This window comes from Pongo pygmaeus, chromosome 11 (genome assembly GCF_028885625.2).
Source record: "Pongo pygmaeus isolate AG05252 chromosome 11, NHGRI_mPonPyg2-v2.0_pri, whole genome shotgun sequence".
Taxonomy (NCBI): Eukaryota; Metazoa; Chordata; class Mammalia; order Primates; family Hominidae; genus Pongo; species Pongo pygmaeus.
In genome coordinates this window covers 103,816,355-103,843,810 of record NC_072384.2, presented here as the reverse complement: position 1 = coordinate 103,843,810, position 27,456 = coordinate 103,816,355, and the positions used below count along the sequence as shown (strand labels likewise).

Sequence of the window (27,456 nt, the reverse complement as noted above, 5' to 3'; positions counted from 1 at the left end):
AATACTTTATAAAGTACAAAACATAAATTAAAATGCTGATAACTTGTTTCAAAGGTAATGTGTATAGAAGCTACCCTTAAAATTTGTCCCAGAGTCCTAAGAGGTCTCCTGAATAAAAAATTGTCTCATTTTTCTAAGAATAGGAAGTACTAAAATTCCTCCTTTGGGAATTAAGAATATGAATTTAGGATAAGAAAACTCTCTCATCCATTAGCTATTAGAGTTTTCAGAATCAGGGGAATTGTGCCAGAGAGGAAGTCAAAATCTGGTGTGGATTTTCATAGTACCAGACATTTCCTTCCATGTGCAGGTGGAATAAAATTAACACTAAAATTTGGCCAGGCGCAGTGGCTCACGCCTGTAATCCCAGCACTTTGGGAGGCCAAGGTGGGTGAATCACGAGGTCAGGAGATCGAGACCATCCTGGCTAACACGGTGAAACACCATCTCTACTGAAAATACCACAAAAAATTAACCGGGCATGGTGGCGGACGCCTGTAGTCCCAGCTACTCGGGAGGCTGAGGCAGGAGAATGGCGTGAACCCAGGAGGCGGAACTTGCAGTGAGCCAAGTTTGTGCCACTGCACTCCAGCCTGGGCACCAGAGCGAGACTCCGCCTCAAAAAAACACTAACATTTTTGGGGAGAGTTTTAATGTTTCTATCAATTCCTGAAAGCTTATTTTATTTAAAGCTACTTCAGGGATAGGACGACTAGATGAATGTTTTATTTAGTTAGGCAATTTAATTTTATAAGTCTCCTGTTCAATTATCAGAAAGATCATATGAAGGTGATAATCGGTCCCACTTCTCCAATGTACAAATCTTTTTATCTTATGTAAAATATTAACCATTAAAATTAGCATATCTTTAAAAATGACTAATTGGAAACATCATTTAAAACGATATATTCCATAATTTTTTATTCCTCTCTCCATGATTGGTGGAAGGTGCTGGAATTGAGTTTGTAACTCATAAAGCAATATGTACTGGAAAGAGAATGTGACTGGGGTCAGAAGATACAGACCTTAGTCCAGTATCTTCTAGTAATAGCTGTTTAACTTTAGACAAGTCACTTCATGCCTTAAGCTACAGCTTCCTTTACTATAAACCAAAAATCTGGTTTAGGTCAGCATTTCCCAAAGTGTGTGCTGTGGAACACATGTCTTATAAGATGTTCCATTGGAAAAAGGGTTTCATGGTTGAATACATTTGGAAAGCGCTTGTATATAATATCTACCTCAGAAATTCCCAGTGCACATTAAAATATTAAAACCACCAGAAACCTCTCTAGTTTAGAAACCCATTGAACTGTTTGGCATTCTCATTTGATTAAAGGAACTTAAAATTTTGAGGGGGAATCACACCTACTAAAATCCTGTGGGACTAGAGTTCCAAAGAACACACTTGGGGAAATGATGGACTAAGATGCCTAGATTTATGGTACTATTCTTTCTCATACAGGTATTCAGCCAGTTCCCTGAAACCTGCTCTTTTCCCATGCTCTTTATTTCAGAAGTCACCACCATTCAGTCACTCTTCTAAACCAGAATCCTGAGGGTCATTCTAAATGTCTCTGTTGCATTCACTCCCTCATATCCAGTTATATATTCTGTAGATTACCTCTTTAATATATCTCACATCTAGTCCCTCCTCCCCATTTTATGACCTCTTGCTTTTATTGAGACCTGCAGCACACATCTCATTAGGATTCAGGTTGTTGCCATTACCTCCTAATTTTCTCCTGCTCCAGTCTGGTCTTCTTGGTCTCCAAAACACAAACTCAGTTGTTCTGGAGCTAAAATACTTCAAATATTTTATTATTTACTACATTTCCTAGAGTATCAAGTTCAAATTTCTTAGTTTAACATGAGCCCCTTAGTGAATGAAGCCCTTCCTACCCTTTCCTCCAACCTCTTTGACTCTTCTCTATGCATGTTCTGACAAAATGGAATTACTTACTAATACAGTTTGTCTCTGTGTTCCCACCCAAATCTCATCTTATAGCTCCCATAATTTCCACCTGTTGTAGGAGAGACCCAGTGGGAGATAGTTGAATCATGGGGGTGGGACTTTCCCGTGCTGTTCTGGTAATAGTGAATAAGTCTCATGAGATCTGATGGTTTTAAAAATGGGAGTTTCCCTGCACAAGCTCTCTTTTTGCCTGCTGCCATCCATATAAGATGTGACTTGCTCCTCATTACCTTCCGCCATGATTGTGAGTCCTCCCCAGCCATGTGGAACTGTAAGTCCATTAAACCTCTTTTTCTTCCCAGTCTCAGGTATGTGTTTATCAGCAGCATGAAAATGGACTAATACATTTACGGTGCCTCTAAAGCATGGTGATGCTTGGTGCTTCCACACACCTGCACAGATATTGTTTTCTTTGTTTGGAATGCTTGTTCTCTCCTTCTTCTGGTTAGCTCCTTCCTATCATTTAACATTCAGTTCAAGAATCTCCCCATCAGGAAGGCTTTCCTGATCTGGGAATGGACTTTCAGTCTAACAATGACTTCCTTACCTGCTTTACCCACTAGACTGTATGCTTTTTGTGGGCAGGAAGCATCATGTCACGTCTTTCTTGTCTTTGTATTCCTGGGCATTAATTGGAGCTTAATAAACTCCGATTGAATGAACGAATGATTTAATGGTTTAAAGAAACTGATGAGAACACTCTTTTCTCAATGACTGAAAGTGACCTCTTTTCTCTTTTAATTAGCTTTGATCTTAGGCTAAGCACTTGGAGGAGAGTTGGCTAAGACCTATGTAAAAGGCACTCAATGGTCTTTTTTTTTTCTGAGATGGAGTCTCACTCTTGTCACCCAGGTTAGAGTGCAATGGCACAATCTCAGCTCACTGCAAGCTCTGCTCCCAGGTTCAAGTGATTCTCCTGCCTCAGCCTCCTGCGTAGCTGGGATTACAGGCACCTGCCACCATGCTCGGCTAATTTTTGTATTTTTAGTAGAGATGGGATTTCACCATGTTGGCCAGGCTAGTCTCCAACTCCTGACCTCAGGTGATCTGCCCACCTCAGCCTCCCAAAGTGCTGGGATTACAGGCGTGAGCCACCACTCCTGGCTTCAATGGTCTAATTTTTAAAGGAGGTTTAAATGAATCATCTTCCTTGTAAGGTATCACACAGCCTAGTACATTTAATGACAATAGGATTCATTAAGTTTGACACCCAGGTGTGTCTAATGTCAACAAACTTGGTCACAAGGGAAATGAGGTGAAAGACTAGATACATTTGTATAAAATTATCACTTATGAAAAATTTTAAAGCATTTATTAATTTATAAATACTTATTGTGCAAGATACTATGCTAGATATTGTGGAAGATATAAGGATGAATAAAGTGTATTATATTCACTTTTGGTGGATAACTTCTTGAAATAATTAGGTGGCAAATGATGATTCCCACAAGAAAGGAAGAGAAGTCTAAAAGAAGTTGGTCAGCAGGATCATCTTCATTTATAAGAGATAGTATTATCCTTTATTATTATTTTTACTTTTTATTATACTTTAAGTTCTAGGGTACATGTGCACAACGTGCAGCTTTGTTACATATGTATACGTGTGCCATGTTGGTGTGCTGCACCCATTAACTCATCATTTACATTAGGTATATCTCCTAATGCTATCCCTCCCCCCTCCCCATCCCCCCCGACAGGCCCCAGTGTGTGATGTTCCCTGCCTTGTGTCCAAGTGTTCTCATTGTTCAATTCCCACCTATGAGTGAGATTATGCGGTATGTGGTTTTCTGTCCTTGCGATAGTTTGCTGAGAATGATGGTTTCCAGCTTCATCCATGTCCCTACAAAGGACATTAACTCAACCTTTTTTATGGCTGCATAGTATTCCATGGTGTATATGTGCCACATTTTCTTAATCCAGTCAAGAGATATTATTATTCTATACAAGAATATTGACATACCTACTGAACTTAAAATACAAAATTGCAGTTATGTTTCAAAAGTACAGATATCTCAAGTGTGAAAGGCAGCCAGTATCTGTATTGTATGGTTCTAAATACCAGTTTGAAACAGATTGTGTACCAGTTTGGAACAGATCGTACAAAAAAGAATGAAACCACTTGAAAGTCCTCAAGAATATCAGGAAGTAAGAATGTAATTAACTAAACCAGGATTTGGCCCCAGGACAGCGAAATGAACACTCTCATTCTTAGAGAGGGAGCTAGGATTTCAGGAATGTACAGTCAATGCTTTGTGAAAATTTAAGATAACAAATTCTTAGCAAGCAGATGGGAAGGCATGAAAAAGCAATGTTCATTGCAACCAATTTCAGGTCACACTCTCAATTTCTCAATTGTTTTAATGCCGTCAACAAACTTGCTTTGCATGTAGCCAAGCAAACATAACTTAGTTCCATTTGTTCCTTTCTTTGATCAACTTTAGGTGAAGGTCAAAATAAGGACATAACTTAAAATCTAAACGTCTGCCTAAGTCAAGCCTGCATCTAAAGAGGCAGCAGCTGAGCTTAGCCATAAGGAAAAATGCCACCATCTTACCACTACACAATTCCGATGGGGTGGGGGGACAGAAATTAAGGAGGCAGGATTAACAGATTTCGAAGTTCAAAAGTAAAGGTCATCGAAATGTCCCGTTTCTAAAAGTTTCCCAATACACTGCATAAAACTGCAGAGACTTTTTGGCCAAAATGGGATTTCCTAAAGAAGGGCCTCACAGATCTCAACGACAATGGTCCTGTAAATGACCGAGCCAACCCCGGATGCGTTTCTGGAGTCTCTGAATACACGGACAACGTATAAAGGTGGATGCGTACAGCCCCCTGACAGACCTGCTCGAGGCTGCTGTGCCTCCCAGGGCGCTAGGACAGAGGCCGCTGGGCCCGCTTCCTAGGAAAGGCGAGCAGGGGGTGGGGCCGCACTGGATTTTCCTCCCCACTCATTCATTCTCTGATTCACTCGTTCCTGGAGGAGGCTCACAGGGACGTGCGGAGGAAAGGCGAGGCACGAGCGGAGTAGCGGCTGGGTGCGGCCGGGCGCCTGAAGGGAGGGCGGAGGGCGGGCGGGGGGCGCGGGCTAGGGAAAGGCGGCGGGCGCGGCGGCCTGCGCCGGAAGTGAGTGGTTGGCGGCGGGCGGGGGCAGCGCGCGGCCCCGCGCGAGTCGGCCCTACAGTCTGCAGTCCGGCCCTCAACCCCGCCTTCTGCGTCTCGGCTGGACGCGACCACACTCTGCTCCGCCGCCGCGGGGCGCTGCGGCCACCCCGCCCCCGCTCCCGCCGCCGCCCGCCGGTCAGTCAGTCAGTCAGTCAGTCAGTCACCGAGCGCGCGGCGCGGGAGCTACCGGCACTCGCTGCGTCTCTGGCGAGGGAGCGCCGCGCCTGGGGAGGAGGCGGAGGCAGCGGCTGGAGGAGCGCGAGCGGCTGTTTCCTTGCCGCGGGCCGCGACGGTAGCGGGGGCCGCGGGAAGGCCGACCGCCTGCCGCGGTGAGTGGTTAGCCTCGCCCTCGGGGCCAGGGGAGGGAGCCGGCTGGGCGCGGGGCCGAGAGGCGCTCCTGCCGCTCCCGCCTCCATTTTCCCGGCGCCCGGCCCCGCCATCCGGGTGCGGTACGGTCGGCGGCAGCCTGGGGCGGAGTCGTTGCCAGGTTGGGGCTCGGGCCGGGGCTGGCTGGACCGCTCCCGGCTGGTGGATGGAGGTTGGTGGGGCCTGGACTGCACCCTGCGCCCCTGGGGACCGCGACGGAAGGAGACAATGAGATAAGGGACCGCCTGGGAGGGTGCGGTTAGGCTTCTCCGACCCAGCACCGGGGGCTGGTGGCCCGGGACCGCAGGGAGGAAAGGACTCTCCCCCGCCCAGCTGCAGAAACCAGCTACTGGATGTCGGGTTGCTTGGGTTTCGATGCCCCCATCTTTCATAGATGAGTTCAGTGCCGAGATTTTGAAAGGCGGGGCGCCTTCTGTGTCTTTTTTCTAATTAAACAGGCTAAGTAATTGCTTCATTGCTTTTTAACCCCGTCTCCTCTTGCGGTCTGTATTATACATTCCCGCCGGAAATCCAGGCTGCAATTCATGGAGGGGGGGTGGACGGAGGGAGGGGGCAGTGTGATAGTATTAGTTAGGATGCCTTCGTGTTAAGACAGGTTGAAAGATGTGGTTTTCTTAAGGCAGTGACTTAGGGTGTCCCCACTGTGTGAGGTGGAAACCGCATAAACCTTATTGCTTATAAGCTCGAAGACATGGTTTAATATGAAATAAGAGTCTTGAGGGAGGGTGTAAGTGTTACATGTATCTTGCGTGTGTGCATTTCTTAAATTCTTTGGGAAGATCCTTTGGGGAAATCCGGGAGAATGGAAAAGTTCTTCACTCAATCTTCCAATAAGGGTTGATGTCTGCAGCATTTCCCAGGGAAATGTGGAGAGCTGCTTATATAGGTAAAGTCCACCGTTAAGGAACAGTAAAGGTAACGGGTTAGGGATGAGGCGTGATCGGATTATTAAAGAGTCAGTCCATGGGGATATTAAATTCAGCAAACATTTATGGAATATCTACTCTGTCAGGCTGGGGGACACCAGGTGAACAAGCATGGGGTGGTGGAAAGAGCTCTTCGGAGTGGGGGAAACCGTAGGCCCTGGAATTGGCTTGCAATGTGATGTTGGATAAGCTATTGAACTCTGCAGTACGTTCCCTACCAGTAAAATGGGAATAACACCACCTGTTTATCTCCCCAGATGTTTTTCATGTAGATTAAATGAGATAATGTATGCAAAATGCGTAGCACCTTGCCTGGCATAGAGGTATTTAACAGCACCTTAAATTCCTTTCCTCCTCGGGGTGGTTTTTTGGGGGGTGCGGTGTGGGGGGTTAGTGAATGTAGGTAATTGTAATACAGCGCATTATATAATAAAATATTGAGGTGTAGAATAGGAGAGCGAAGAAGAGAGATTAATTCTAAATTGAGGGAGGAATGCATGGAAGCGTCGGCATTTAAGTGAAACCTTTAAGGATGAGTAGGATTTCAGCAGATTCAGATGGGGAGGAGGACATTTCACATGGTGGTGCTATCCTTTGAGAGCCGAATTGAAGGGGAGGACCTTTGGGGGAGGGGCAAAATAGAGACGCTCAATAGCTTTTAACTCTTTTTGAGTCTGACCTTCAAAGATTGTCTCCGTTATTTTGCTTTTTGTGTGGTGAATTTCCCAGAAACCAGATATAGCCCTACTCAAGTAAGTACAAAAAGCTTAATTCATGATTTTTTGGATTAGACGTTTTTAATTCATGACTTTTTGGATTAGACATTTTGTATAATTTAGATTGCTGTCTCCTGTTTGAATTTAATAAAGAGTTATTTGTAGATGTTGCCTTGTGATAAACATTAGCTTTATTTGGTAGAAGCAGCAGCTTATTTTTCAGACTCAGAGGTCTCACTAAGATTATAGAGTATGTGACTGGGTGAAAGGAGTGGAGTAGTGGGCACTATTGGGTGTGTTTTCACAAATATTTAACTATTTTCCGAAGAGGTGTTTTTAACCATTGTCTTTGAGGACGATTATGTCTTTTGGTTTTGCTGCCTTTTGGTTCTGACCCCATAAATACTTATTAGATTGGCATCGTGGATAACTGTCACACTATTCACAGATTCTTGGATACACATTATAGAATCTCATGGCTTTGGTTGACTTGGTTTGGAAGTAATTGAATGTCAACATTAGTATTGTTAATCCCAAACACTTAATTTTAGGAAAATTAATATTAGTGAAGCAAGATGTGACCTCAGGCAGATAACTTATCTTGGACTCTTAATTCCTTTACCTATAAAATGAGAAGTTTGGATTAGATCACTGCTTCTTAAACTGTTTCACTGAACTTGAGAATTTCAGAGATTCTGCAGATGTTTGACTTAAATCTCAATAAAAATGTTTTTAAACTTGTAATAATAAAAAGTGGCCACTGTATGACATACACTGTTTTAAACACTTTATATGTGATAATTTATTTAATTCTCACCATAACCCTATGAAATAGAGTCTATTATTTGAGAAAATAGGCACAGACAATAAGTTGCCCAAAGACTGCAGAGCTATAGTGGCAGAGCTGGATTTGAAGCCGGGCAGCCTAATTCTTAAGCTTGTATTCTTAACCATGTTTTTACACTGCCACTAAAGCAACACACACATATACTCTTTGAAAGAAATGTGGTAAAGTATGCATAACATACAATTTACCATTTTAACTATTTTTAAGTGTACAGTTCAGTGGCTTAAGTACATTGTTGTGCCATCATCACCACCATCTCCAGAACTTTTTTATCATCCCAAACTGAAATTCTTCCCGTTAAACAGTAATTCTAGAAGCCACAGTGTGCTATGATCATGCACAGTGGGTGACAGAGTGAGACCCTGTTCAAAAACAAAACAGTAGCTATCCACTTCCCTCCCTCTGCCCTACCCTCCTAGTAACAACTTTTCTATTTTGACTCATACAATATTGATTCTTGTGTCTGGCTTATGTTACTTAGCATACTGTCTTCAAGGTCACCCATGTAGGATGTACCTTTTTTGTGTAGGATGTACACAATTCCATTCCTTTTTCAGACTGATTAATATTCCGTTGTATGTATATATCACATTTATGGATATTTGGGTGTTTTCCACCTTTGGGGTACTGTGAATAATGCTGCCTTGAGTATTGGTATACAACTGTTTGAATCCCTGCTTTCGGTTCTTTTTTCAGTATTTCTATATACCCAGAAATGGGATTGCTAGATTGTATGCTAATTCTATATTTAATTTTTGAGGAACTGCCATATTGCATTCCACAGCAGCTGCACCATTTTACATTCCCGCTAGCAATGCACAAAGGTTCCAGTTTCTCCATATCTTGCCAACACTTCTTTTCTAGTGTTTTTTTCTTTTTATGTTTTTGATAATAGCTATTCTAATGGGCATGGGGTGGTATTTCATTGTGGTTTTGATTTGAATTTTCCTAATGATTAGTGATGTTGAGCATCTTTTCATATGCTTATTGTCCATTTGTATATTTGAGGAGAAATGTCTGTCCAAGTCCTTGACTCATTTTTAAAGTAGGTTGTTTTTTGGTGAGTTGTAAGAGTTCTTTGTACACTCTGGATATTAACCCCTTATCAAATCTATGATTTGCAAACATTTTCTCCCATTTTATGGGTTGTCTTTTCACTGTCTTGATAGTATCCTTTTGCACAATTTTTTTTTTTATACTTCAAGTTCTGAGGTACATGTGCACAACGTGCAGGTTTGTTCCATAGGTATACGTGTGCCATGTTGGTTTGCTGCACCCATTAACTCGTCATTTACATTAGGTATTTCTCCTAATGCTATCCCTCCCCCAGCCCCCCACTCCCCAAACATAAAAGTTTTAAATTTTGAGGAAGTCCAATTTATTTTTTCTTCTGTCTGTGCTTTTGGTGTCATATCCAGGAAATTGTAGCCAAATCCAGTGTCATGAAGGTTTTCCCTGTTTTCTTTTAGGAGTTTTATAGTTTCAGCTCTTACGTTTAGGTCTTTGATCCATTTGGGGTTAATTTTCGCAAATAGGTAAGGGTCCAACTTCATTCTTTTGCATATTCAGTTTTCCCAGCACCATTTGTTGAAAGGACTGTCCTTTCCCGGTTGAATGGTTCTGGCACTCATACTCGTTCATATATATACATGTGTATATTTATATGTATGCATGTGTGTATATAATTTTTTTTTTTTTTTTGAGATGGAGTCTTACTCTGTTGCCCAGGCTGGAGTGCAATGGCACAATCTCAGCTCACTGCAACCTCTGCCTCCCAGGCTCAAGTGATTCTCCTGCCTCAGCCTCCCGAGTAGCTGGGATTACAGGCATGCACCACCGTGCCCAGCTCATTTTTGTATTTTTAGTAGAGACAGGGTTTCATCACGTTGCCCAGGCTGATCTTGAACTCCTGACCTCAGGTGATCTACCTACCTCGGCTTCCCAAAGTGCTGGGATTACAGGTGTGAGCCATCACGCCCGGCCTAAATTTTTTTTAACACATTGAAGACCATAGTGCTACATGGTTATACGTGGTTAATTTTGGGGGTGCGATGGGGCAGACATTCCTAAGAATAAAGCTTTTCCTTTTATTGTTTAAAACATTTGGATCAGTGTATTTGAAGAGTATCCTGAAGACTGTAGATGGGACTGTTAAGAGCTGCAACTGCTTACCTGGGTGAAATCGAAACAAAGCATACAAAAATAAATGGATTGTTTAACATCTCTAACCCTTAATTTATCTCTTTATTTGAGTTTACAATAAATTAACATAATGTATTTGAACATAAAATAGCAATGCTTTTGCCAGCTTTATATATTTGAGAGGCTGTGTAAAATTTCATCTGGATGAGTTTTGTTGTGAAATAGTTTTTAAAACTCCAGATTATATGATCTCTAAAGCTTTTTCATATGCTCTTCTTGCTATTAAGGTATTTTTCATGCTTTAAGGCAGATGTCTTAAACTATATCACTTATGTCTTATAAATTGGCTTTTTGAAAAGTATATATAAAATAATATATATTATTAAATGCTCTTAATAAAATGCATACTGTTTTTCTGCTCTAAGCAGAGGTAGGCATAATAGAGAAATCTAAGATAGGTATTCTGTTCTCCACAATAGAGAGGATGCCAGTTTAGGTATAAAATACGAGGAATCAGTAGAAGATGACACTGAAGAAGCAGGGACCACAAAAGAAGCAGAAGGGTCTTTGAGTTGAAAATGGGTGAACAGATAAGGTTTAGAAAAGGAGGAACAAGTCATCCCTTTAGATGAGAAGAAAAACAAGATCAGGAAGCCAAGGACTTACCATTATGTTAGACTATTAAAATTTAAGCCCTGTGGTGAAGAATGGTGATAGCTAGCAAAAATTGGACTGTAAACATATTCAGTAGGCCCAGTATTATTGTAGAATCTTAAGTCAATTTTGCAATGGTATTTAAAACTTTGGCCGGGTGCAGTGGCTCATGCCTGTAATCCTAGCACTTTGGGAGGCCAAGGTGGGCGGATTGCCTGAGGTGGGGAGTTTGAGACCAGCCTGACCAACATAGAGAAACCCCATCTCTACTAAAAATACAAAAAATTAGTTGGGCGTGGTAGCACATGCCTGTAATCCCAGCTACTTGGGAGGCTGAGGCAGGAGAACTGCTTGAATCTGGGAGGTGGAGGTTGCGGTGAGCCGAGATTGCGCCATTGCACTCCAGCCTAGGCAACAAGAGCAAAACTGTCTCAAAACAAAACAAAACAAAACAAAAACTTGGATGCTTTTTTGGAAATTACTTTTAGAAGGATTTTACTGAGTTTGATAAGTGAAGAAAAGTATTAGCTAAATCAGTACAGCAGGCCAGGTGCGGTGGCTCATGCCTATATAATCCTAGTATTTTGGGAGGCTGAGGCAGGTTGATCGCTTGAGCCCAGTTTGGGACCAGCCTGAACATGGCAAAACCCTGTCTCTACAAAATATACAAAAATTAGGCAGGCATGGTGGCGTGTGCCTGTAGTTCCAGTTAACTGGGGAGGCTGAGATTGGGAGGATCACCTGAGCCTGGGAGGTCAAGGCTGCAGTGACAGAGTGAGACCTTGTCTCAAAAAAAAAAAAATAAATAAATACAGCAAAACAACCAGTAATATGACTTGAAAATAAATTCTTTATGTATCCCAAATTTTCATGTTTTCCAAATATAATTTGTTCTAATTTTCCAATAATGTTTACTTTATAAAGGATAATTATTTCTTGGCTCATTTGGCTTATTTCATGTTGTAACAAATGATATTGGAAACTGGTAAAGGAAATCAGTGATCCTACTTATCTGTGAATAGTGTACTTAGTAAACAGTAATGGTTCAAAATGTTTTTTACCCTAAGTTTTTAGAATAAACATACAGTTTAAGGCAGCAGCAATGAATATGATACATTATGTTTGAAAAATCTTGGTTATAGTACTCGTTAACACAGAAATTTCCAAATCTGGCTCTTGAATCTGTTTATTATGTTACTGGTTTTTAATGCTTCTCTTAGCTGACAAGGCAGCTCATGTAGGAACATATATCCAAAAAGAAAAAGTGCCTCTTTGGCTGTTCTTTCTATTAGGAGATACTGTTAAGTTTGTATCCATCAATTATGCAGATTGGGCTAGTACAAAGTTTGCTCTCCCTATTTGTCAATCAGCTTTTCTTGCAAATCAGTGTGAGGATTTGTATTTATAAAGTTTTAATAAAAGGATTCAAAATCCACCAAAACTGTGTTTGGAAGGCAATTTAAAAAGTTAGAAATGGCTTCTCTGTTCTTAGAGTGTGCAGATATGAGTATTTTGAGTATTTTAAGATGACACATTTTTTTTTTTTTTTTTTAGAATACAGCTATTTTCTTACTAAGTTTTAAAATGTCTCATTTACCTTTAAGGTACAGATGCATTAACCATGTTTTTGTTTTTAAAAACTATGTCTAGGTAGCATACTGCCACAGCACAGCCACTTATCACAGAAATTCAGCAAATTTAGAACTCTACTCTTTATAAAAGATAAATGCTTACTTCATCTTTAAATTGCACAGTTTTTTAAATGATTTGCCATGAGACAAACATGTTTGGTACAAAATACCGTGGTCACTCCTTAACAACATCAGTAACAATATCCTTTAACACTTGGCTCTATTCTTGCTTCAGTTTCTCTTTTGTTCTGCTTTGCCCTTGGACTTAAACCTTACCCTCTCCTCCAACTTTGTTTCATTGAGGTCAAAGCAGCTGCTTCATGAAGGATTATGTAATACAGTTTTCTATACTTTTTTTTTTTTTTTTTTTGAGACGGAGTTTCGCTCTTGTTGCCCAGGCTGGAGTGCAATGGCACGATCTTGGCTCACCACAACCTTTGCCTCCCGAGTTCAGGCGATTCTCCTGCCTCAGTCTCCCCAGCAGCTGGGATTACAGGCATGCGCCAACACACCTGGCTGATTTTTTGTATTTTTAGTAGAGACGGGGTTACTCTATGTTGGTCAGGCTGGTCTCGAACTCCTGACCTCAGGTGATCTGCCGACCTCAGCCTCCCAAAGTGCTGGGGTTACAGGCATGAGCCACCGCGGCCAGCATATAAAACGTTTTTATTGAGGAAATCATTTACTGTTGAGAATATGTCTTCTCTGGAATACCAGTCTCTCGTAGAAGCTTATAAAAGGGTAGATCCTTTATTATTGAAAAAGAATCAATATATTAAAGATAGTAACTACTATCACTCTAGCCTCACAATACCTAGAATTATTTAATACCAGAATACTTAGGTTACTTTATATGATGTGTGATTCTCTGACAGGTGGCCACGGTGAAGCGCCAGTGTCTGTATGTTAAGGATAAATATGTATTATATATAAAATACATGTGTGTGTGTATTAAGATAAGGATTAAATAAAAATAGAACTTCTAATAAGATATTCTTATACCCCAGTGAATCATCACTCATACATCCTGGGGTATAAGTGGAGGTAACCATTTTGGAAACCACTATACAGTCTTAACTGAAGTATTGTTAGGCCAGTCACGGTGGCTCACGCCTGTAATCCCAGCACTTTGGGAGGCCAAGGTGGGCGGATCACCTGAGGTCAGGAGTTCTAGACTGGCCTGGCCAACGTGGCAAAACCCTGTCTCTACTAAAAACACAAAAATTAGCTGGGTGTGGTGGCATGTGCCTGTAATCCCAGCTACTCAGGAGGCTGAGGCAGGAGAATTGCTTGAACCTGGGAGGGAGAGGTTGCAGGAGCTGAGATCGCACCATTGTACTCCAGCCTGGGTGACAGAGTGAGACTCTGTCTCAAAAAAAAAAAAAAAAAAAAAGAAATATTGTTAATAATGAGCCTTTCATATTAAGTTCCACTTCATAGTGTATAGTATTCTTTTTTTTTTTTTTTTTTTTTTTTGAGACGGAGTTTCGCTCCTGTCTCACTGCACTAAGCTCACTGCAACCTCTGCCTTCTGGGTTCAAGCGATTCTCCTGCCTCAGCCTCCCAAGTAGCTGGGATTACAGGTGCCCATCACCACACCTGGCTAATTTTTGTATTTTTGGTAGAGATGGGGTTTTACCATGTTGGCCAGGCTGTCCTTGAACTCCTGACCTCAGGTGATCTGCCTGCCTTGGCCTGGCAAAGTGCTGGGATTTCAGGCCTGAGCCACCTCGCCTGGCCAGTGTATAGTATTTCTTATATGAAGTCATCTTAAAGCACTTGGGACAAGAATTCTGGTTCTAATACTAATTGGAAAGTAATGTTTGTGGAAGAAAGTAGATAATTTCAGCAAAGTGAAATCATTCCACATTATATCAGAAATCATAGTATCACTTTGTACCCCATAAATGTATATACCTATAATTTTTCAACATATACAGTAATAAAACATTTTTTAAAAACGTTAGCAAATTGAGACTTTAATAAAATTTATTCTTCAACACAGTTGAAATTATAGGCTTATTTCAGAAGCCTAAATTTGAATTTGGCATTATCCTTTTAGGAATTATTTAAATTTAAAAGGTGAATTTAAAAGTATCCTTAATTAAAAATAAAAAATTAAGTATTTAACTTAGTAATTGAGTAGCGTTTTACAGACTTAAAATTTTTTCATGTCCATAGTATTTTTTTTTAGAACACTTCTAGCAAGGTATACAACATTTTCCATTACCCTGCTGTTTATCTTTTCCTTCTCTCTGTTTTCTTTGCCTATCCCCAAAGCAACTGCAGTCATAGTTGCTTCGGCACAGGTAAGTTTTGCCTGTTTTATAACTTTGTATTAATTAAATCATAACCATGGTTTTGTCTCCAGCTTCTTGCATTCAGCATGTGTATTTTTTGTTTTGTTTTGTTTTGTTTTTCTGAGACAGAGTCTCGCTCTATCGCCCAGGCTGGAGTGCAGCGGCCCAATCTCAGCTCACTGCAAACTCCGCCTCTTAGGTTCAAGCAATTCTTCCACCTCAGCCTCCCAGGTAGCTGGGATTACAGGTGTACGTCACCGCGCCCGGCTTATTTTTATTTTTATTTTTATTTTTTTGTATTTGTAGTAGAGATGGGGTTTTACTTTGTTGGCCAGGCTGTTGGCATGTTTTTAGATTCATCCATGTTGTTGCTTATATCAGTAGTTCCTTTTTAGTGGTAATATTCAATTGTATGAATATGTTAATATGGCCAGGTGTGGTGGCTCACACCTGTAATCCCAGCACTTTGGGAGGCCAAGGGGGTGGTGGATTGCCTGAGGTCAGCAGTTCAAGACCAGCCTGACCAACATGGTGAAACCCCGTCTCTACTAAAAATACAAAAATTAGGCGTGGTGGTGGGTGCGTGTAATCCCAGCTACTCTGGAAACTGACACAGGAGAATCACTTGAACGCAGGAGGCGGAGGCTGCAGTGAGCCGAGATTGTGCCATTGCACTCCAGCCTGGGCGACAGAGCGAGACTCTGTCTCAGAAAAAAAAAAAAAAAAAGAATATGTTAATATACCAGATTTCTTATCCATTTTCCTGTTGGTGGGCAACTGGGCTGCTTCTAGTTTGGGACTATTCTGAAGAACGGTTATGAACATTTTTGCACAAGTCTTTTTATGGACAGATGTTTCATTTATCTTGGATAAAGGAGTGGGATTCCTAGGCCATTTAGATAGATGTTCTTCCTTTTAAAAACTTTGTATTGAAGAACAATACATAATCAGAAAATTGCATATATCAGAAGTGACTTCTAATTCTGCTATAAAGTCTTTTAGGTTGCTTGTTTCTTTTAAATTTTTTTTTATTGCCTTACTGAGGTATAATTTCTATATAATAAACTGCACATATTAAAGTGTACAATTTGGTAAATTTTCATACACCCATGAAACCATCACTATAATCAAAACTGAACATTTCCATCATCTCCCAAAGTTTCCTCATACCTCTTGTTATTTGTCCCCCTCTGCCCCTGTCGTATGGCAATCTGTCACTATGGATTAGTTTGCATTTTCTAGAATTTTATATAAATGAAATCACATGGTGTCTTGTTCCCTTCCCCTCCTAACCCACCCAAGTCTGGCTTGTTTTCATGCAGAATAATAATTTTTAGATTCTTCGATCTTCTTGCTTGGATTAGTTCCTTTTTATTGCTGAAGTATTCCATTATGCACATATGCCACATTTTGTTTTTCTATATAATAAAACATGCCGCCACCATGCTCGGCTAATTTTTGTATTTTTAGTAGAGATGAGGTTTCACGATGTTGGCCAGGCTGGTCTCGAACTCCTGACCTCAGGTGATCCGCCTGCCTTGGCCTTCCAAACTGCTGGAATTACAGGTGTGAGCCACTGCACCCAACCCTTTTCAAGGTTCTTTTGGCTATTCTAGGTCATTTGCTTTTCCATATAAATTTTAGAATAATCTTGTCAGTTTCTGTAAAAAATGCCCACTGGGACATTGGTTGTAATTACATTGAATACCTAGTTCATTTTGGGAGAGAATAGGCATTAGTAATGTTGCATCTTCTAATCTATTAAGATGGCATATCTGTCCATTTATTTAGATCTTACACAGCAATGTTTATATTTTTCGGTTGCCTTACAATATATTACATAAACACTGCATGCTGTCCTATTTCATTTCCTACAGCCAAATCATTATTTACACATGGCTTTATTTTTATGATATAAATCAAGATTTGGTATGGAGATTTTTCCATATAACATTTAATGCATAAAGGGACCATCTACTCTGATGTGACAATGCTAGAAATACAGGAGACTAAAACAGATATCTTTTGTTATGCAAAAGTAGAAGTTTAAAGCTGTATAGTTTATTGGCACAATTCTTTTGGCTTGTATGGTTTTGGATATTAATATTTAAAGAGGCCAATCTTTAAAGATAGTCTGATACTTTTAGAATCAGAAGTAAAGTAGAATCTTGTCGGGTGAATTGGTGCGAAAGTTTTTACCCAATGATGGTTTTGAGTTTGCATTTTGTAGTTTCCTTTTTTCTTTCTTTCACTAATAATATTAATGGAAATATGCAACACAGAGAAATGTATAAAAAAAAAAAGACTTAATCCTACTATCCAGAAATGACTACAGTTAAAATTTTTGGTATATTCTCCTCATATGTGTGTGTACATTTTATAGTTCATTGTTGCATGCACAATTTAGTTATTTAAATGTATATCATTAACTTAGAACATCTGCCTTATAATAATATAATGTGGGGGGGTGTTCTCTTTATGCTTCCATGTGTTTAAACTTACTGTACAATAAGCATATGTTACATTTTTATTTAGAATATTTTTTAAAAACAAAATTTGTTTTTAATTTTGAAACATTTTAAACCAAAGTATAAAACATGATAGACATCTACATATTCACCACCAGTAATAGCCAATTGTTACACTTTGCTCCAAATAATTTCCTTTAAAGAGGTGTAATGTATACAATGAAAATCTTCCTCCAGGTAATTTGTGGTATTCCCACCATGTTTTAGTCCATTTAATACATATGTACGTATCCATAAAATTTTACTTAATATTCTTCTGTGCTTTTGAATTTTATATAAACAATATATATTTATATTTTTCAAAAATCTGCATTTTTGGCTGGGTGCAGTGGCTCATGCCTGTAATCCTGGCACTTTGGGAGGCCAAGGTGGGCAGATCACCTGAGGTCAGGAGTTCGAGACCAGCCTGGCCAACATGGTGAAACCCCATCTGTACTAAAAATACAAAAATTAGCTGGGCATGGTGGCAGCTACCTGTAATTCCAGCTACTCGGGAGGCTGAAGCAGGAGAATCACTTGAACCCAGGAGGCATAGGTTACAGTAAGCCAAGATTGTGTCACTGCACTCCAGGCTGGGCAACAGAGCAAGACTCCGTCTCAAAAACAAAACAAAAACCCAAAAACCTGCATATTTTACTGATCATATGATTGACATGATTTATACTGGTTCATAGATCCAGTTCATTCTTTTTATCAGAATGAGCCGATTTTTCCATTCCCCTTTTCGGGGACAGTTAGATAGTTAGGATGCCACAGTGAACATTATTTTACATTTCTCCTGGTGCTCCAGTTGGACACTTAGAAGTGGTATTGCTGGTTCACAAGATATGTGATTTTCAAATTGCTCTCCAAAGTGATGAGGAATATATGTCCTACCAGAATGTTCCTGTTGTTCCACATCCTCACCAACCCCTGGTCTTATCACACTATTTTTGCCAACTTTATGAGTCTGATGGTTGTTTTTTTTTTTTTTAACCTTCTTTAGTATGTTTCTAGAAGTATGGTTATTAGAAATGAGGAGTTCTGTAGTTGTTTTTTTTTTTTTTTCCTTTTTGAGACAGAGTTTCACTCTTGTTGCCCAGGCTGGAATGCAACGGCACGATCTCAACTCACTGCATCCTCCACCTTCCGGGTTCAGGCGATTCTCCTGCCTCAGCCTCCCGAGTAGCTGGCACTACAGGCAAGTACCACCATGCCCAGCTAATTTTGTATTTTTAGTAGAAACGGGGTTTCACCATGTTGGCCAGGCTGGTTTCGATCTCCTGACCTCAGGTGATCCACCCGCCTCAGCTTCCCAAAGGGCTGGGATTACAGACGTGAGCCACCATGCCTGGTGTGGTTTTTTTTTTTTTTTTGAGGCAGGGGCTCGCTCTGTCACCCAGGCTGGAGTACAGTAGTATGATCACAGCTTACTGCAGCTTCGATTTCCCAGGCTCCAGTGATCCACCCACCTCAGCCTCCCAAGTTGCTGAGACCACAGGCGGCTGCCACCAGGCCTGGGTAATTTTTTTTTTTCTTTTGGTACAGATAGTGTTCCACCATGTTTCTCAGGCTGGTCTCGAACTCCTGAGCTCAAGCGATCCACCCACCTCAGCCTCCCAAAGTGCTAGGATTACAGGTGTGAGCCACTGTGCCTGGCCTCTGTGGTATGTTTTTTAATCCGTGGAAACAGTATTATTTCAGGTGTCATTAAGAAATTCCAGTCACAAAGCTTTTAAAAGAATTTTGAATAAAAGCACTGCTTATGTTTATTCACTCACTGTAAGCTTAAAAGTGCTTTCTCTAAAGAAAAATGTTAGCTGTTGTGGCTGTATGAGTGTTTGATACTGGAGAATTGCCTGAAATGCATTAGCTCCCATGTTGTGACATCCTGTGTAGATAACTTAGATGATTATTGGTCCAACAGGACCCATGGCTGCTTTTTTTCCTGTCAGTTTTTTTGTTGGGGAACATATTTAATTTTTGGTTAATCATGGATACTTGAGTAAAAATATCATAATGGTTGGGTTTTTATTTTATTTATTTCCTTTTATTATCTTATTATTACCTTGTTATTTCCAGTATGATATTGAAAAAGAGTGGTCAGAGTGGACATCCTTATCTTGTTCCTGATCTTAGTGGGAAAGCTTCAAGTTTCTAACCATTAAGTGTTATGTTAATTGTGGGGTTTTTTGTAGATTTTTTTTTATCAAGTTGAGGAATTTCCCCTTTATTTCTAGCCTACTGAGAATTTATGAATGAGTACTGGATTTTGTCAAATGCTTTTTCTGCTTCTATTGATCATGTGATTAAAAAAATTTTTTTAGCCTGTTGATGTAATGGATTATATTAATTGATTTTCAAATGTTAAGCTAGCCTTGCATACTTGAGATAAATCTCACTTGGTCATGGTGTATAATTATTTTTATACATTGTTGGGTTCAATTTGTTAATATTTTGTTGAGGATTTTTGCATCTGTGTTCATGGGAGATAATGGTTTATAGTTTTCTTTTCCTATAATGTCTTTCTCTGGTTTTGGTATTAGGATTATGCTGGCTCATGAGTTATGATGTATTATTCCCTCTGCTTCTATCTTCGAGAAGAGATTGTAGAGAATTGGTATAATTTTTTCACTAAATGTTTGGTAGAATTCACAATGAACCCATCTGGGCCTTGGGCTTTCTATTTTGGAATTATTCATTATTGATGGAGTTTCTTTAGTAGGTACAGGCCTATTCAGATTGTCTATTCTTGTTTGAGTTTTGACAAATTATGTCTTACAAGTAATTGGCTCATCTCATCTGAGTTATCAAATTTATAGGCATGGAGTTTGTTCATAGTATCCTTTTTTCTTTCTTTAAAGAGACAGAATTTTGTTCTGTTGCCCATGCTAGAGTGCAGTGGTGGGATCATAGCTCACTGTAACCTTGAACTGGGCTCAAATGATCCTCCCACCTTAGCTTCCCAAGTAACTAGGACTACAGGCACATGCTATCATACTCAGCTAATTTTTAAATTTTTTTGTGGAGAAGGGGGTCCTGCTATGTTGCTCAGGCTGGTGTTGAACTCCTGGCCTCAAGCAATCCTCCTGCTTGGCCTCTCAAAGCACTAGGATTGTAGTTGTGAGCCACCACACCTGGCCTATAGTAGTTTCTTTTTTTTGGGGGGGGGAGATGGTGTCTCACTCTGTTGCCCAGGCTGGAGTGCAGTGGTGTGATCTCGGCTCACTGCAACCTCCACCTCCTAGATTCAAGCAATTCTCATGCCTCAGGCTTCCAGGTAGCTGGGATTCCAGGTGCCTGCCACCACACCTGGCTAATTTTTGTATTGTTTTAGTAGAGATGGAGTTTCACCGTGTTGGCCAGGCTGGTCTCAAACTCCCGACCTCAAGTGATCTGCCCACCTTGTCCTCTTAAAGTGCTGGGACTACAAGTGTGCACCACTGTGCCCAGCCTTATAGTATTCTTTTATTTTCCTTTTAACGTCTGTAAGATCTGTAGTGATGTCCCCTCTTTGATTTCTGATATTGGTAATTTGTGTTCTCTTTTTTTTCTTAGTTAAACTACCTAGAAGCTTATCAATTTTGTTGATTTTTTAAAATTAAATTTTATTTTTTTAAGAACCAGCTTTGGTTTTGATTTTTCTCCTTGATTTCCCATCTTTGGTTTCATTGATTTCTGCTCAGATTCTTATTATTTCTTCGGCTTATTTAGGATTTAATTTGCTCTTCTTGTTCTAGATTTCTAAGGTAGAAACTTAGATTGTTGATTTTAGGTCCTCTTTTCTAATGCAGACATTCATGCTGTAAATGTCCCTCTAAGCATTGCTTTTGTTGCATCCCACAAACTTGGTAAATTGTGTTTCCATTTTCATTTTATTTAAAATATTTTTAAAATTTCTTTTGAGATTTCTTCTTTGACCCAGGTGTTATTTAAGAGGTTGTTGTGTAATCTCATGTATTTTGATATTTTTTCAATTATGTTTGTGACTGATTTCTAGTTTAGTTACATTATGCTCTGAGAGCAGACATTATATATGGTTTCTGTTCTTTTACATTTGTTAATGGTGTGTTTTATGGTCCAGAATGTTATCTGTCTTGGAGTATATTCAGTGTGAGCTTGAGAAGAATATGTATTCTATTCTTGGATGAATTAGCGCATAGATGTCAGTTATATCCAGGTGATTGATGGTGTTGTTGAGTTCAACTGTATCTTGACTGATTTTTTGCCTGCTGAATCTGCCCATTTCTGATAGAGAGATATTCAAGTCTCCAGCTATGATAGTGGATTCATTTCTTTCTTTGCTGTCTTTTTTTTTTTTGCCTCTCATAGTTTGATGCTCTGTTGTTAGGCACATTTGCATTCAGGATGTAATGTCATCTTGGAGACCTGACCCTTTATCATTATGTAATACCCTTCTTTATCCCTAATAACTTTCCTTGCTTTAAAGTCCACTGTGAAATTAAGTTAGCTCCTCCTGCTTTCTTTTGATTAGTGTTAGGATGACATATTTTTCTTTATTGGTTTACTTTTCATCTATTTGTGTCTATATTAAAGTGGGTTTCTTGTAGACAACAGAGTTGGGTCTTTTCTTTTGATCCACTTTAACAAAAATTTTTTCTTTTTCTTTTTCTTTTTTTTTTTTTGAGACGGAGTCTTTCACTCTGTCACCCAGGCTGGAGTGCAGTGACACGATGTCGGCTCACTGCAAGCTCTGCCTCCCGGGTTCATGCCATTCTCCTGCCTCAGCCTCCTGAGTAGCTGGAACTACAGGCACCCACCACCACGCCCAGCTGGTTTTTTTGTATTTTTAGTAGAGACGGGGTGTGTCACTGTGTTAGCCAGGATGGTCTTGATCTCCTGACCTCATGATCCGCCTGCCTTGGCCTCCCAAAGTGCTGGGATTACAGTCGTGAGTCACTGCGCCTGGCGTTTTTTCTTTTTTTTGAGACATAGTCTCACTCTGTTGTCTAGGCTGGAGTGCAGTGGTGCTATCTCAGCTCACTGAAACCTCTTCTTCCTGGGTTCAAGCCTCCCAAGTAGCTGGGATTACAGGTGCACACCATCAAATCTGGCTAATTTTTGTATTTTCAGTAGGGACGGGGTTTCACCATGTTGGCCAGGCCAGTCTCAAACTCCTGGCCTCAGGTGATCTGCCCGCCTTGGCCTCCCAAAATCTGGGATTACAGGCGTGAGCCATCACGCCCAGCCAACAAAAATCTCTTTCAATTGATGCATTTAGACTGTTGATGTTCACAGTGATTATTAATATAATTGGATTAATATCTGCCATATTTATTACCGTTTGCTATTTCTTGCCCTTGTTTTTTGATTCCATTTTGTATTCTACTCTTTTTCTGCCTTTTAATTGAGCATTTTATATGATTCAATTTTCTCTCCTTTCTTAGTGTATCAGTTGTATTTCTCTTACTTTTTTTTAGTGGTCACCCAAGACTTTGCAATTTACATTTACAACTAATTGAAATCCACTTTCAGATAATAGTGTACCACTTCATGGGTGTAATGTGAGTACCTTATAACAAAATATGAATTCCTCCCTCCTGTCTTTTGAACCATTTCTGTAATTCACTTATATGTAAGCATACATAAGCATATATATATGATCTATACATAAGCTTACCTAATCACATATATTGTTGCCATTATTATTTTGAACAAACTATTATCTTTAGATCAATTAAGAAGAGTAAAAGTTATACCTTCACTGATTTCTTCTTTGATGCTCTTCCTTTATGCCAGTTTGAGTGTCTTAACTATATCATTTTCCTTATTTCTAATGTACTTTTAATATTTCTTGCAAAGCACTTCTACTGGCAACAAATTCCTCCAATTATTGTTTGTCTGAGAAAGTATTTCTCCTTCACTTTTGAAGGGTGATTTTGCCAGGTACAGAATTCTAGGTTGGTTGGTTTCTCTTAACACTTTAAATGTTTCACTCCACTCTCTTGCTTGCATGGTTTCTGAGAGGTTGGATATAATTTGTATGTTTGTTCCTCTGTAGGTAAGTTGATGGAACTACTCAGTGTTTGATTTGGGATTCCAACTCTAGTGGTCTAATAACCAGACAGCCCCGTTCTTAACAGAATGAAGTTTATGTTCTTCAACTGGCAATGCATACCAAACAGTGATACAATAAAAGACACCAGCTTAGCCATTTCTGCCAGTTTAGCCGTCTGTGGAATGATATAGTCAAACCAGAATGTCATTTTAGCATATCGTGGATATGAGGCCATTCATGTGAACCTTTTAGCTATGATCAAAAACAGGGCACTAAACTTGACACTGCCTGACCATTATTAGTTCTAGCCAATGTGGCAAGGTTAGAATCGCAGATATTTTGAAAATCCCCTTCTCTTTTTACACAGCATACCGTCAAACAGAACTTGCAATGGTTATGCATTGTTAATGGTTTCTTTATTGTACATTAATTAAATTACAGACTTTTAAAGTTTTGCTTAAATTTTATTGAGAGGTTAACACAAAAGATAATTAAAAGTAGCCTATAAAATATTTTTAATATATTATCTGAGACTGTGAATGTCAGTTTCCTCATTATAATAGGATGGAGATGATACCATCTACTCTCCTACTTTTTCAAAACTGGAATATTGTACCCTTAGGTCCCCTCAAAGTGTGTGTACACATGCACACAGGGTTGGGGATTGGAAGGGAGAGATTGGGAATGCAAAACCACATAATAAATATGGCAGCATTATTCTGAAGCTTTAGTTTTACTTAGTTTTAAACACTTTTTCTATTCTAATTGGTATCATATGAAGCAGAATGTGGAATTGATGTGGATTTTTAAGATTGTTAAATGAAAAACAAATTTGGCCAGGTGCGGTGGCTCATGCCTGTAAGCCTAGCACTTTGGGAGGCCAAGACAGGTGGATCACGAGGTCAGGAGATTGAGACCCATCCTGGCTAACACGGTGAAACCTCGTCTCTACTAAAAATACAAAAAATTAGCTGTGCGTGGTGGTGGGCGCCTGTAGTTCCAGCTACTTGGGAGGCTGAGGCAGGAAAATGGCATGAACCCGGGAGGCAGAGCTTGCAGTGAGCCGAGATCGTGCCACTGCCCTCCAGCCTGGGCGACACAATGAGACTCCGTCTCAAAAAAACCCCACAAATTTTAGATGTGACATGCTGCTCACCCTAGGGGGTTACTGCTCATTGTCTCACTGGTAGCCACCCTCTGAGCTTCCTGGAATCCATATTTTGTTGTACACTAAGTTGAATTTTATTCTCTCTCATAACCATGACCATATTAACTATTCAAACAAATGAATACACAGAGAGTAAAACCCAAAACAAAAAAACCCTATAAGTATTAAATTAGAAGTCAAAGCACCTCAGACAATTTCTAAACTCCTGAGACTTCATTTGAACTAGGACAGAGCAGAGATAGCTGTGGCTGTCTTTGGACTGTGAAGGTGGGAAAGCTGGCTCCCTAAACTGCTCCCTCCCCTTAAGTAATAGAGTAAAGAGTAGCTGGCAGCAGATACATTACGCCGGAATTAAGATTGGAGAGAGGGCCACGTGTGGTGGCTCATGCCTGCAATCCCAGCTACTCTGGAGGCTCAGGCAGGAGAATCACTTGAACCCGGGAGGTGGAGGCTGCAGTGAGTTGAGATCACACCACTGCACTCCAGCCTGGGCAACAGAGAGTCTCTATACAATATTTTTGGTTTTTTTTCTTTTTTTGAGACTGAGTCTTGCTCTGTCTCCTGGGCTGTAGTGCAGTGGCGTGATCTCGGCTCACTGCAACCTCCGCCTCCCAGGCTCAAGCGATTCTCCTGCCTCAGCCTCCCGAGTAGCTGGGATTATAGGCGCCTGCCACCACACCCGACTAATTTTTGTATTTTTAGTAGAGACGGGGTTTCACCATGTTGGCCAGCTGGTCTCAAACTCCTGACCTCAAGTGATCTGCCCACCTCAGTCTCCCAAAGTGCTGGCATTATAGGTGTGAGCCACCGCGCCCGGCCTTTTTTTTTTTTTTTTTGAGATAGCGTCTTGGGCGGGGCATAATGTGGTGGATTGTAGTCCCAGCTACCTGGGAGGCTGAGGCAGCAGAATGGCATGAACCTGGGAGGTGGAGCTTGCAGTGAGCCGAGATCACACCACTGCACTTCAGCCTGGGCGACAGAGTGAGACTCTGTCTCAAAAAAAAAAAAAAAAAGAAAGATTGGTGAGAAAAGACTGATAAATAGGAAGAAATTGAGAGTGAAGTCAGTAATTAAATAGTAGAAATTCAGACAAAAATAGAATGGGGTTGGAGGAGCGGAGGAAATCTTTGGTATCAACTAGTTCGTCCATTCCCCCCCCCCCCATTTTTCTGCAGATTAAGAAAATGAGGGCTAAGGATTTAAATGATTTAACGCAAAGTTGTAGCTAGTTAGTGGCAGAATTAAGACAAGAATTTCAAGTCTCCTGATTCCTTGTTTAGTCCTAGATAACTAAGGGAGATCTGGCAAACTGTTTATTAAACTAACCTTTTCAGTTGTGTAAGATAATGAAAGTCTGTTTTTACTCATTCAAACTTAGGACATGAACATGAAAGATTTACCTATTTGAGATTTCTTATAAACCAGAATTAGTGTTAAAATGTTAAGGGATGGCTGGGCGCGGTGGCTTACGCCTATAATCCCAGCACTTTGGGAGACCAATGTGGGCAGATCACCAGGTCAGGAGATCCAGACCATCCTGGCTAACACAGTGAACCCTGTCTCTACTAAAAAATACAAAAAATTAGCTGGGCGTGGTGGCATACACCTGTAATCCCAGCTACTTGGTAGGCTGAGGCAAGGAGAATCGCTTGAACCTGGGAGGCGGAGGTGGCAGTGAGCTAAGAAGGCACCACTATACTCCAGCCTGGATGACAGAGCAAGACTCTGTCTCAAAAAAAAAAAAAAAAAAAAAAGGGATGTTTAGCATGTGTTGTTTAAATACCCAACAAACTCATTCCAAAAATTTCAATAACTTTTTTAGACTATTCTTGTCACCCAAGGCAATTTTTGACTGTTAAATTCTATCTTATTTCCATTTGTGTCTCATTAATGTCAGGAATAATGATCCACCTCTGGTTGGATTTCTTACTCCTAGTGGAATAAAATGTTAAGGCATATAAACGTGGAGGGAGAATTTCTGTTTGTTTTTTGGGTTTTTTTTTTTTTTTTTTGAGACAGAGTCTCGCTCTGTCACCCAGGCTGGAGTGCAGTGGCACAATCTTGGCTCACTACAACCTCTCCCTCCCAGGTTCAGGCAGTTCTCCTGCCTCAGCCTCCCGAGTAGCTGGGACCACAGGTGTGCATCACCACACCCAGCTAATTTTTTGTATTTTTAGTAGAGACAGGGTTTCATCATGTTGGCCAGGCTGGGCTCCAACTTCCGACCTCAAGTGGTCCGCCTGCCTGGGCCTCCCAAAGTGTTGAGATTATAGGCGTGAGCCACCACCCCTGGCCCATATTCTGCTTAATTCTTTTTTTTTTTTTTTTTTTTTGGGACAGAATCTCACTCTGTCACCAGGCTGGAGTGCATTGGTGCGATCTCGGCTCTCTGCAACCTCTGCCTCCTGGGTTCAAGCGATTCTCCTGCCTCAGCCTCCCAAGTAGCTGGGACTATAGGTGCATGCCACCACACCCAGCTAATTTTTTTTGTATTTTCAGTAGAGACAGGGTTTTACCATATTGGCCAGGATGGTCTCAATCTCTTGACCTTGTGATCCTCCCACCTCTGCCTCCCAAAGTGCTGAGATTACAGGCATGAGCCACTGGCCACCATGCCTGGCTGATTCTTAAAGTCTCTTTTAGCGACTGTGTGGATTTTGGTTTTTCATATGTAGGAATTGGGAGTAGCTTTTTAAAGGGATACTGAAAGAGAACTCATAGGTTAAAATGGGGAGACAGCAAAGACATGGGAAATGGAAATGTAAAGAAGGTAGAGAATTTTGGAATGAAACCCTGGAAGGGAAGAGAAAGGGAGATTAAAGAAGTTGAGAGGACAAACATTGTGACAAATGTACTGATAATTATACTTTGAATAGATTCCTTGTTAGAACTAGTTTGAGTTGGGTTTTTGTCAGGTGCAAGAACCCTTACGAATAGTCATTTGTTAATTTTTACCAGAGAGTCATTAACACAACTATTGAATCAAATCATATGCCTTGAAATAGCCTTATAGAAATATTAT

At 40.4% G+C, this 27,456-nt stretch overlaps 1 protein-coding gene across 10 annotated transcripts in view; it reads left to right on the top strand.

Annotated features, from left to right (window-relative positions):
* The first annotated feature begins 5,123 nt into the window (after nucleotides 1–5,123).
* The window catches only part of RAPH1 (Ras association (RalGDS/AF-6) and pleckstrin homology domains 1), a 105,497-nt gene continuing 83,164 nt past the window's right edge, over nucleotides 5,124–27,456 (top strand). For 4 of the 10 annotated variants that reach the window (XM_054479190.2, XM_054479189.2, XM_063648373.1 and 1 more), the window contains exon 1: nucleotides 5,124–5,466. Coding sequence is in view for 5 of the 10 variants with exons in the window: in XM_054479188.2 (XP_054335163.1) it covers nucleotides 5,670–5,675 (6 nt within the window). In the remaining 5 variants the exon portion in view is untranslated. Of the gene's footprint in view, nucleotides 5,467–5,540; nucleotides 5,676–27,456 lie in introns of those variants that run through there. The other 6 variants (XM_063648376.1, XM_063648375.1, XM_063648374.1 and 3 more) reach the window with 5 other exon arrangements.